We start from the raw sequence: 12,470 nt of genomic DNA on the forward strand, positions 1-12,470 counted from the left end.
ACCAGTGGTGGGGTTCAATGTTTTTAAACTACCGGTCCTGTGGGCGTGGCAGGGGAAGGATACTGTAAAATCTCCAGTCAGAGATGGTATTAGCTGGTTCTCTAAACTACTCAAAATTTCTGCTACCGGTTCTCCAGAACTGGTCAGAACCTGCTGAATACCACTTCTGTTGCTTACCAAAGTTAAAAATGTAACATATTTTTCCTGTTCAAGGGATTAATTGCTATCAGATAATTTCTACTAGAGGGAAATGAGGGTTTGCAACTTTGCAACTTTTTACATCTTCTCTGTTCATCTCAACATTGTACATGCTTTAATAATGCAAATGATATTCCCAAACCAAGTTCTGCAGCAGTATATCCAATAACAATGACTAAATTTTACAAATGAATGCAAACAATAATTGGAGTTTATGTACTTTTCAGTTATAACCATAGAATCCCTTTAATTTTTCACCTTTCTGTAAATCAGCAAATGGACATTTTATTTGTCTTATTTTTCATTAAAATTCATGACATTAAAAAAAAATCTAGCCTCCAAAGAGCCCTGCAATTTGCAAGAACAGACTTTCCATCATTTCTCCCTTTTCACTTCTCACTAATCCACTCCCATTTCAGACTTAGCAAGGTTCAGGATTGTGCAATCTCCATACCTCCCCCTTCCTTACAGTTCCCATCCAAAAAAATTAATAATAACCAGAAGCACTCCTCTTACAGCACCAGGACTAGAATTACTCATTCATTCAAGCTCAGGCATTCCCCCAGTATTATTTAAGGGCTTTCTCTCTAGGAATCATCTCTGCTCCAGTCTTGCAAGAGATTAAGACACTGAGAATTTTAGGGAAGCAGCTGGAAATTCTATCCAAAAATGTTTCCTTTTATGATTCTGTTTTTTGCTATCTGTTATTCTTCATTTACTCAGAACACAGATGAGTACGATGATCTCTTCTTCCTGAATTTTGATAATGAAATAGAAAGTGTAATTCCTGCAACAGAAGAAAGTAAGTATTTTGCCTTTCTTTCTTAGTCTTTAACTGCAAACAAATTGTTTTTGCATTAACAGCAGAATTAATACTCTTGTTTTTGCAAAATCTGCAGTTAGCAAACTTAAAAATAGCAATATTTCAGAATGTTCATTTAGCCAAGAAAGGAGACAGAAAAATTTCTCTGTTCTTATTTCTAACTTATGATCTTGCCTTCTTTTCTAGAGAAAGAAAGTGTGTAAATAGTCTTGGAAAACATCTTTCTTTAAATAGCTTTTTTTTTTTTTTTTTGTGAGAATAAAGTTCAAATGTAGAGTAATGTTTACTATGTGCTCTGTTTCAGCCATTTCATGTGATTGTCAGCGAGAACACACAGAATGGGACAAGCTCTTCATTATGCTTGAGAATTCCCAGATGAAGAAAAACATGCTGCTTGAGTCTCTGGATGAAATCCTTAAGGTGGAGTTGCAGATGCTGAGAACAGAAATGCTGCAGTTTGTGGAAAACTTTGCTGGCACGTGCACCACATATCTTGAGAAAACAACCACTCAGATCTGGAGCCAAATGGACCAGATGATAACAAAGAGCAGAGCTTCTGGGATGCTTCATGAGATCAAGCAAGAAAAGATTCTCCAAGAGATTCTGCAATTAAACCAAAATCTTTCCAACCGACTCAGCCAGCTGGAGCGTGCCTGGCAGTGGAGAGCTGAAGAGAGTGATCAGCGGAGCCATTCATCAGAGGAAGGTAGAGTCAGCTACATAACGCATGGAAGCAATTTCATGTTGAAGTCACTGTGGCAAGAGCTGCAGGAAACAAAAGCTGAACTAAAAAAATCTCAGAAGAAGACCATGAAGCCTTCATTGCCAGCTGGTGAGTCAGATTCTTTTTCCAATGTTATCATTGTCTTACTCTTACACATTAATTCCCAACCAACCACATTAACCATAAGTTTGTTTAACAATCTTACCTGATGATTTGCTTATAGGGAAGGGGGCATTATTATTATAAATTTGGAGACAACTAGGTGGAATCCTGTCCAATTTGTATTGTGTAGCACCCAAACAATATAAATTCACAGTATACTATGGAAGTCACTATGAGTATTCATTGCTTCAGCTGTGTTGCTGTAGCTTAAAATATGTTCATTGAATAATTACACTTGGCCAATAGAAGCTCTGAAAACATGTAGATAACTCATTAGTAAAGCAATGATGAAGTTTTGCTAAGTCATTTGCAGTTATTCTCTTCCATTCTTATTTTTATTTTGCAAAGCCAGACACAACGATAATTCATTGACATTCCCAATCAATTCAGTTTTCTGGCTGTTTCTATGCTCTGTCTTCTAACATACCTGCTGATTCTTTCACTGCATTCCTTAGGGGCTACTTCTGAACACAATTTGACCTTGTGAGCTCACTCATTATGTCAACAGACTATTCATCAATTTAATTCTCACGCTTCAGGGCATAAACAGATCCTCCACAGGGGTTCAGGAAAGTGGAATAGCTTAGACTCTGTGAAGCACAACTGCACAGCCATATATCACAAAGATTCCCCTGAACCATTCCAGTTGCCTTTTAATACCCAATCTGAACATTCCATGATTTATGCTAAGATAAATAATGAAACTATTTATGTTAGATAACTTTGAAACATAGTCTCCTGCCCCATTTAAAGTCTAACTTGTTATTTTTAAGGCAGCTGTGTTCTTCATACCTAGATGTTCGTTGAGGCTGATTTTAAATAACTATTGGTATAATATAGAAAGTATGACATAAGTCTCATGAAATTAACCACACAAAAGAAGAGTTTGCCACACTTACAAGAGGTTCTTGCTATTCTGTGATGTTCCATAGACTGATTAGTGATCTCTAAAGCAACAGCTGCCTATGTTTTTGAATCACTACTTTTATTTTATAAAAATGCAGTGGTGTTGAGCAATAAGCAGATGGTTAAATAACTCATGTTATGTATGAGTTGTCTGTTCATTAGTCCAAAACGTTTGTAAGAATTACAGTCACTATCTAGAGGCCCTTTCAAATGTATGTGAAAGGACAAAAGTCTTATTTAGGCAAGTATCCTAATTTTTGGTAGTAATTTCAATTAATTTACAACCATTCCAGAAAAATGTTACTTTAATTTGGACAAGATAAGAATATATACGTTGGGGGAAAGCATAACACAGATGATGCTCTAGTGCTCAGATTGATTAATTTTCCAAAAGTAAAGTCACATAAAAAAGCTGTGCTTTAAAATACTATCACTATTTTACTGTTTTCTAAAAAGCCCATCTCTGTCTCTAAGGAGTTATAGAAATTCCTGAGGGATCCTGAGTGATTTTAATGTGGAGGATAGGGAATTACTAACAATATACTTCTTGATCAGCCATTTGTTTTGCTAAGATATCTGGAATTAATACATCAAATAATCTTAATAACTATATATTAAATAATGTGTAATAACTATGGATTATAATTATGTATTAAAACTAATCAAGGAGAAAACAAATCCAGCACTAAGAAGAAATTTCCTGACAAATGAGAGCAATTAATCAATGAAGTTGTGGGTACTCCAACACTGGAGGTTTTTAAGACCATGTTGGACAACAATTTGTCTGAAATGGTAGTCTCCTGCTTGAGCAGGGGGTTGGACTAAACGACCTCCAAGTTGTGCAAAGATTTTACTAAAGTACATTTTTAGCACTGTTTACTCTTGGGTGCTTCCTACAAAGTTTTGTGTTATGCTCTCAACATTTCAAAATGGTATTAACAGGAAGTCCAGAGAATATCATCTTTGAATGTCTATTTCCCCCATCCTATTTTTTTTATATTTGCTTTTACCAGAAAAGTCCACCAGAGAGGTAAGACTGAAATAGTTGAACAATTTCTTTTGTTTGATAATGCTAGCAGCCATCGGGCTAAAAGTTATCTTGTTTTCTATGAGAAAGTCATGCCATAAGTAACCATCTGTTCTTCCCTTCCCTTTACAACATTTCATAATAAAAAATTGTGTGGTGTGCTTTGTCATATTGTTGTAAGCTTCCCAACCCCACTTCACTTTGGCTACTGCCTGAGAGAGGGAATCTCACAATGGAATGATGTCACACATGTTTCCGATTACTAGTTGTTACAGAAGACAGGGAGGAGCATGACAAAAAGATTGCTTTTTTCTAAAATTTGGAGGAAAATCCATGGCGCAATTGAACTAAACTATGAAGTGCTAAGCCCAACATAACTCCACCAAATTTGCAGGACCTGTTCTTAATTTACCATGTTCTGGCCAATGATATCACTCAGTTCTATTTGTTTTGACAAGGGGGAGGACATTCACAATTTGATTAAGAACAAAAAGACTGACTTTATAAAAATATTCCACAGATCCCTCTGGAATTTTTTTTTTTTTCCAAAAGACTTTTCAGCAACTGGCTTTGATTTCTCACATAGTTTGGATTTCTGCCAGGTTGATTCTTAAGGGTTTTTGTGATCACACTATTGTTGGTGACTTATAAAGCTGGTTTTCATTTTGTCTACCCTTGATAATAAAGTTAGAAATTTTGATAATTAAAAAGCCATGTCACTACACAGAGCTCTTTGCCCTTTGAAAGAAGCATTCCTGCAGATTTTCATGACCTGTTGCCCTTATTCTCAGTGGTCAAAGCATTTTAACATTCTTAGAACTCAAAGCATATGACACCAGCACAGCATGAGAAAATAGAAAAAGTATACTAATTATTACAGCTGTGATTTCAATATTTGTTTTACTTCAAAGAATCTAAAATGTGATGTTTGTTAATTATTCATCATACTATATCTCAATTTCCTGTAATTTCTCTCTCATACATTTATTAAAATATTTGAAATTGTCAACTGAGTTCAAGTCCCTCCATAACCATGAAAACCAGCTGGATGACATTGGGCCAGTCCCCCTATCGCAGCCCAACCCACCTCACAGGATTGTTGTGGGGAAAATAGGAGGAGGAAGGTGTGTTGGATATATTTTCTGCCTTGAGTTATTTGTAAAAACAATAAAGGTGGAAAATAAGTAAGTAAGCACAGATAATATAACTAGAACTCAATAAAACATCTGTTTCTTATCGCTTCAAATAGTTTATCCTATAGGTCTTTACTTATTATTTTTGTATAGTCTTTTTGAACAAAAAGACAAAAAGGTAGATTACAACATGGAAAATTCATTCTGAGTTTTTAATGCATGAAAACATGTAACCTCTCACTTTAGGGTAGCATAAGATAATAAGTTTTTTAAAGGAGAAAATGCTATAAAGTATTTTTTTTTCTGATGGTTAAAATAACTAACAATTTAGTGTAACACTCTGATAAACTTCAATACACATTTATAAACATACTCTATAAATTATTCTACTGATAAAGTTATCCTTCCTCATTTCAACATGCTGAATTTAAACAGATATAGAGGTGCATGTAGCCTACAGAAGATAATTAGATCACTTTCATTTGTGATTATAGATGCATTTAACTAATACTTAATTTGTTGTAATAATCATAAACTGGATTTTATAAATTTAAAAATATAAATGTAGAAACTGTTTTCCTTGATGTAATAAAAAAGTGTAAGAAATCCAATGGGTGAAAAGCTAATAGAAAAAATATATAATCCTTATTATGATAGTATATAATCACAAAACAAATATATAAGTTTGGGGAGACTGTTTGCCAAATAGAAAGTCTAACAATGTTTATGTGATTTTTGAATTGGCCAAATGTTTACATATATTTGCATATCAAATATATTGGGTAAATATATTTGGGTAAAAATGTTTCTGAGTGAAAATGAGAGACAAAAGGTTTCTCCACCACACCATACCACACCACGTGGCAGGGAAATGGATCTCTAAAGAAATTATGAAAAGTAAATGAGGAAAACCTACTGGAATCACCTGGAAATATGCTGAAAGAGATATCAGCAAGAGATTAGTTACATGTAAAAAAAAGTACATTATTTGAAATTATTTTCCAATTATTGCATCACAATATAAATTCTTGATGAACAAGAATTATCTAATTCAGTATAAGATGGTCTTAGTTTCTTAGTGTATTTGCTCCCTTCCCTTTTCAAAGTTGTGGCATATGTGGGCATTTTTTTGGGGGGGGGGGGGTGTCCCTTTGAATCAGTGTTGACTCATGGCAACTGCATAGACTAATCCCTGCAGTTTACTTGGCAAAATTCCAAAAGTGGTTTGCCATTGCCTTCTTCCTAGGGCTGAGAAAAAGTGACTTGCCTAACTAAGATCATCCAACTTTATGCCCAAGGCAGAACTAGAACTCACAGTTGTCTTAACCACTATACCAAACAGTCTGTCTTAAAAGATATTACAAAAAGTGAAAGAATATATTTGTTTAAAATCCAAAAGAGCCATTGCTACTCATAATACAGTTGCCTAATTAATTAACATAATGTAACTGATACTTAGAATTATATTACATTACGATTATTCCAGATATCCATGAGCCTTCAGTATAATTGATAAAAATTTCATTTTGTTATTCTTACAGGTTGTGAAACAGTTATTTTATTCCCAATGCGTTCTAAAAAGATCTTCGTGAGTGTTCATCCAACTGGTGAGATGGCACTCTTCTCCTTCACTGTCTGCACATGGGTTAAGGTAACTGAAGCATTGGACAAAACTATTGTATTCTCATATGGAACAAAGAACAATCCCTATGAAATTCAGCTTTATCTGAACTATGACTCTGTGGTTCTTGCCGTAAAAAGTAATTTCAACAAGATATTTGCCCCAAAGATAATTTCTTCCGGAGAGTGGACTCACATCTGCAGTACTTGGGATTCAGTCAATGGAACCATATCTTTATGGATAAATGGAAAGGTTGTGGTCACCTCTTCTGAAATATCTGAAGACCACATCATCCCAGATGGTGGAATTTTGCAGATTGGCCAGGAAAAGAATGGCTGCTGTGTTGGAGGTGGTTTCAATGAATCTTTAGCTTTTTCTGGAAAAATAACTGGCTTTAATATTTGGGACCGAATCCTCAGTGACAAAGAGATAATAAGACAATCTGAAGAAGATGCCTGTAATAATCGTGGCAACATTGTGGGCTGGGGAGTTACAGAGATTCTGCCTCATGGAGGGGCTCAGTATATTTTTAGTCCCTGAATGTATGTTCTTCAAAACTCTATATAAAATCAAACCAATAAACAGAACTTATAAAATCTGAATATATATACACATATATTTAGAATTGATCCATGATACAGTTTCCAAAGGAAAAACAGAGGTATAAAGAACACTCAGAAGCCAGTTATCTCTGCTTCACACAAGAAACTCTGAATGAGGCTTCATATGGCAAGAAACCTTTGGATGACTGCCATGGCTACTACCATAAGCCAATATCTCTGCTCTCCAGATTCCATAAAAAAGAACAGTGCTGCCATAAGTGGGAGATAGCTCTCCACAAATGGGTATAGCTGCTTTCAGAACAAGTATATGCTAAGCCAGTAAGATGAATTTTATCCACATGAAATCTCATTCGTAGAGAAATCATGTATGTAGGGCATAAATTAAAATTGCTACCATATGAAAGCTAAAATATAGGCTCTTAAACATATCTTGTTAAGAGTCAGCATGTAAACATGCTGGTCTAGACTGCTATATAGATCCAACATTTTCTAAGTACATATCTTAATCATACCCCAAAACTATTTTTGAACATACTCTGAATTACATGATTAGCACCTGTCATAGTGAGAAGGTTCAATAGCTATAATGACTTTGAAAATGTTGCTAACGGGAAGTTCTAGTTGGATTATCCTTGTTGATCAAATCTAAGGAGAGATGTGGAGCTATAAGTAATCCATAATGGAGTCGAAGGGAGTGGGGTTCTGCAGATCTAAGGAAAGTTAGAAAATGTCAAAATGAAATCTAGAAGAAAGCAGTAATAAATCATTTCTGGATTGTTGCCAAGAAAATTATAGGAATATGGCTCAAATTGTTTAGGCAATTTTGGTTGCTAGACAATAAGATTAGAGGGGGAAACCTAACTATTGGAAAGAAAGGTGAATTTTCATTAGTAAATCTATAGATGAGGATATGGCGAAACCAACGTGACAAAGAAGTCTGGTCATTGTTGAAGTCAGAACTGAAAAATAAGTTTTTCTTTTACAAAGACAAATAAAACAATGTAATAAGTATGGATCAAACAAAACTTGAAACTATTAAAATGCAACTGGAATTGAAGCATCTAAATTAGATATTTTCTGAATCAATGAACATTGGTAGACTGCAATAGATCACCTGAGTTCAGATGATAATGTGATATATTATTCAGAGCATAAATTCATACAAAGTGATGGAAAAATGATGACACCCCAAAAGAATATCACTAAGTTTGTACTGGCTATAACCAATAAACAATAGGTTCATGTTTATTAGAATTAGCATATATTCATTGAAAGAACATCATTGTTATACAAATGTATGCTGCTATTTGAAACATAACAGTAGATATTAAGGAAATCTATAGTAATGTGCAAGAGGTACTAAATGTAACAGCAAAAAAGACTGCAGTATGTCTGGTGCATAGTTTGTTAAATACAATGATACAATAAATAGTTTAATATAGTTTTTGCAAAGATAATTCTTTGTTCATTGCCAATACCTGCTTCAAATAATATATGGACATCACTAGATTGACAACATCATGATAAAATTTGTTATAATATAGGAAAAAGAATTGCAATCCAATTAGTCAGATCCCTTCCAAGTGTATATTATAGAACACACTATGTCAAATTCATAGTGTCAAATCCATGGGATAAACATAAAAGTTTTTTTAGAAAAGGTGTGCCAGCAAGATTAGAGACATATAGTCAGAATATAAAATCAAAACAGGGAACAAATCAATATGCTTAACTTTTGCAATAGAATATCTGAAGAATTATGGAACTAGATAAGAGACACTGTGAAAACTGAACTGGAACAAACTCTTCCCCAAATTTCAAGGCAGGAAAGTTTGAGTGGCTTTCAGAACAAACTACCATGATAGCTAGGGAGAGGTGAATGATGAAAGCATTGGTCAAAAAGAAGATGTACTATAGTTAAACACACTTTCAAGAAGAAAAGATAAGGAAAAATATCACAGTCAGTAGTAGAGGAAATTAACAAGGAATAAGGAAAGCCTTTTAAAAGATGATCAGAAAAATAATTGCAATATATCACAGCTGAAGTAGAGCTTTTCAAGAGAACTAACAGAAACAAATGAGATTACAGGGAAATGGAAAGATAGAAACTAATAATAGTATTACAGACTGGTAATACAGAATGGCATAAATATGAGTAGAGTATATTTCAAAATTGACTGTTCTAGAAATTAGTGAAGAGAGCCAATCAACCAGGTATCAAATGAAGAAGCAGTTGTATTAAAACTGCAGAAGAAGAGACAATTAAAGAGCTAAGAGCTCATGTCAACAATGAGCAAGAAACTACTGTAAGGATTGAGTACAATTTAAGCTTATATTAAATATTAAGACAAAGTTATTGTCCATCAACAAGTGAAGAAGTGAAGATGAAAGAAGCTGTGCTGTTTTATGGAACCCTCTTGTTTGTAGGTTTTTTTTAATGTGAATTTTGCAACTGAATTATTTAAATATTATGAAGCAATAACTTTTTTCTGCTTTTACTACTAGTATATACATCTTCATAAAGTTAGTAACTTGTCCAAGGAACTTTTAACTGGAAGCCTACCTTGCATTCAGGATGACTGCAGTTTTCTGGTTTGAAATTAATATCACTGTATGATATTGTAAAATAAACTGATTTTGTATTGACTTTATTGAAACTATTTTTTATAAAATTGAACTGTAAATAAAAAAATACTTTATCAGATTGACATTACATATCATTTTTCTTTAGGGTGTTCAGAATCCAATGCAAGCACTAAGTCAGAATGTAAGAGTGGCCTTTTGTTTCATTCCTATAAAAATCATGTCTCTAAAAGCAGAACAATCTCAAAACAAATAGATACCAGAATCAGGAACACTAAAGTTTATGAAGGAGTTATATTAGCATTTTAGCATTTGTTGTATCAAAAATTATTCTTGAAAAACAATACAATAGTCTTCCCTTAAGCATGAAAATTAGCTGTGTGTCTTTAGACCACTCTCTCTATGCCCAATCTACCACATAGGGTTCTTATTGTGGAGAAAAAAGAAGTGGAAGCACGAGGTATTTGCATTGCCTTGAGTTGAATAAAAAATAAATACCACTTTAAAAATCAATCAAAGATATAAAAAGATAAATACTTATCTTATTGCACAATTCCCGAGATCTCCAAATTGAATGTATAAAGCATTCTACTGAAATAGGTTAGCAATTATATGATACAGGCACCTCCAACACACTGGTGCCTCCACGTGTATTCAATTTCAGTTCTCATAATATCTCAACCAGCATGACTACAGATAACAGACTCTCCGCAGTAATTCTTTTTTGTTTCTTTAGGATGAAAGTTTCAAAGTGAAATGCTGTGAGAATCCTTTGGGTTGACTACGTCAGGAAAAAGATTCCCCAGAAACACTAGAATTATACTTTATTGAGGTGGGCCACACTAACAGAATCTCTCAAGTCTGAATGCACTGTATTTTACCCAGTGGTGGGATTCAATTTTTTTTACTACCGGTTCTGTGGGTGTGGCTTGGTGGGTATGGCATGGCTTGGTGGGCATGGTAGGGGAAGGATACTGTAAAATCCCCATTCCCTCCCCACCCCACTAACCTGCTTTCCAGCTCCGTTGTCCTATGCAGGGCAATAAAAGAAGATCCAGCCGATCAGATGGGACTTGGAAGGCAGAGAATAGATGGGGGCAGGACCAGTCCGGTTCTCTGAACTACTCAAAATTTCTGCTACTGGTTCTCCAGAACTGGCCAGAGCCTGCTGAAAACCACCTCTAACTTAAGCTGCCCACCCAATGCATCAGGCAGAATTCTGCCCAAATCCCTTCTAAATATTATCTTATTTCCTTAAGGACCTAAGGAACGTTTTAGTCACCTTGGCTTTCATAACTTTTCTTGCCAATTCCCTTCAAGGTCATTTCCCTGATTCACTACAGATTCTTTTTTTTAAAAATGCTGATAAGTACAGGTAGATTTTTACCACCTATATGAGCACCATAATTTATAGTGGTACAGTTAAAGGTATAATAATTTAGTGTATAATATTAACAATTAAGTTTAAATGGATTAAAGTCAGAAAAATTAAGAAAACTCATTGGGAAGGACTCAGGTTAACTTTAGCTGTTTTACATATTTATAAGTTTTCATATGGAAAAAGATGATGATGATGATGATGATGATGATGATGATCTATCAGGTAGTAGGTTGAAATAATGTGAGATGGGCATTGTTACTAGTGAAAATTGAGTTTTACCTCCATCATCATCATTGGGGTGTAAATAAATTTTGACTGATTGTTTAAATCATGGTTTAATGAACAAGTATTCCTCACTTGTATTGCCCTTTAAATACTTCTAAGGAACATTCCAGTTATATAGAAAGTCATTATAACTGAACCACCTGATCCCATACAGATATCAAGAGCACTGATTGGCCCTCCTCCCCAAATGACATGTATTGTATATCATATAATGTTTGAAGTCACCCTCAACTTAAACATTTTTTTTTTAAAAAGGTATGGAAATTCTTATGAAGTAGGGACATATACTGTAAATCAAACACAAAATGTATTGTATAGGTATTTCTTACCTTGCAGGATACTTTTTACAATACTTTCTGTATGTTCAGCAAGCAGCTCTGCTTTGCTAATTGCAGCAAGTGAGAGATAACTGGATAAATTCCTGCACAATTCTTTGTTACCTCTCTGGAGAAATTTAACTGCCACTGGGACAGCCAATGCTATAATGGGAGGGCGATTATAATTCTATTGGGAGGGAGAACAAAAATAGAGTTACAAATTATTGCACGTACATTCACTTTGGTGTTCTTATTATCACATCTGAAAATATTATAAGTTTTCATCAGGTGTGTAGAAACAAGCTATTCTGAATTACCCTTACTACAATGAAATATAAACATAAAGATGTACTGTGGAATGTCATATTGTTCTATCTCTTTAATGATGAAATATACATTTTATATTTACGTAGGATAGTGAGATGAGTGGCATATAAATTTAATAAATAAATAAAATAAATGGTCTATCTTTAACTGTAAGAGTGAACAAGTGGATCAAGATTTTTCATTTGACAAGGAGCCTAACAAAGGAGTTGACCACAATATACTTTAAGAAAGTAGGTTAAAGAAAGGAAGTGCTAGAAGAGAAAGATTCTTGAAGCAGCTCTCATCAGCATGTTAGAGAAGGGAATTGGGTTGTCTGTTCCATCCTCATTCCTTAATTTCCAGATTAAAAGAAATCCTTTGAGAAGATTTTTAAACAGCCCAATGAAAGACTGTTTATTAAAAAAAACCAACTAGATTGTC

At 34.3% G+C, this 12,470-nt stretch overlaps 2 protein-coding genes across 2 annotated transcripts in view; one reads left to right on the forward strand and one right to left on the reverse strand.

The window, feature by feature from the left end:
* VEPH1 (ventricular zone expressed PH domain containing 1) overlaps positions 1-12,470 on the reverse strand; it is a 124,281-nt gene that overhangs the window by 94,340 nt on the left and 17,471 nt on the right. Inside the window, exon 3 of the mRNA XM_087965231.1 lies at positions 11,736-11,910. Coding sequence (XP_087821357.1) covers positions 11,736-11,910 — 175 coding nt within the window. The remainder of the gene's footprint in view (positions 1-11,735; positions 11,911-12,470) is intronic.
* On the forward strand, positions 675-9,867 carry PTX3 (pentraxin 3). Its single transcript, XM_026665536.2, has 3 exons — positions 675-1,000; positions 1,326-1,853; positions 6,515-9,867. Exons 1-3 carry the CDS (start codon positions 868-870, stop codon positions 7,132-7,134), a joined length of 1,281 nt encoding a protein of 426 aa, XP_026521321.2. The 5' UTR covers positions 675-867; the 3' UTR covers positions 7,135-9,867.

Source organism: Notechis scutatus, chromosome 4 (genome assembly GCF_049901735.1).
Source record: "Notechis scutatus isolate UNSWTSFEM ecotype Mainland chromosome 4, rNotScu1.2, whole genome shotgun sequence".
NCBI lineage: Eukaryota > Metazoa > Chordata > Lepidosauria > Squamata > Elapidae > Notechis > Notechis scutatus.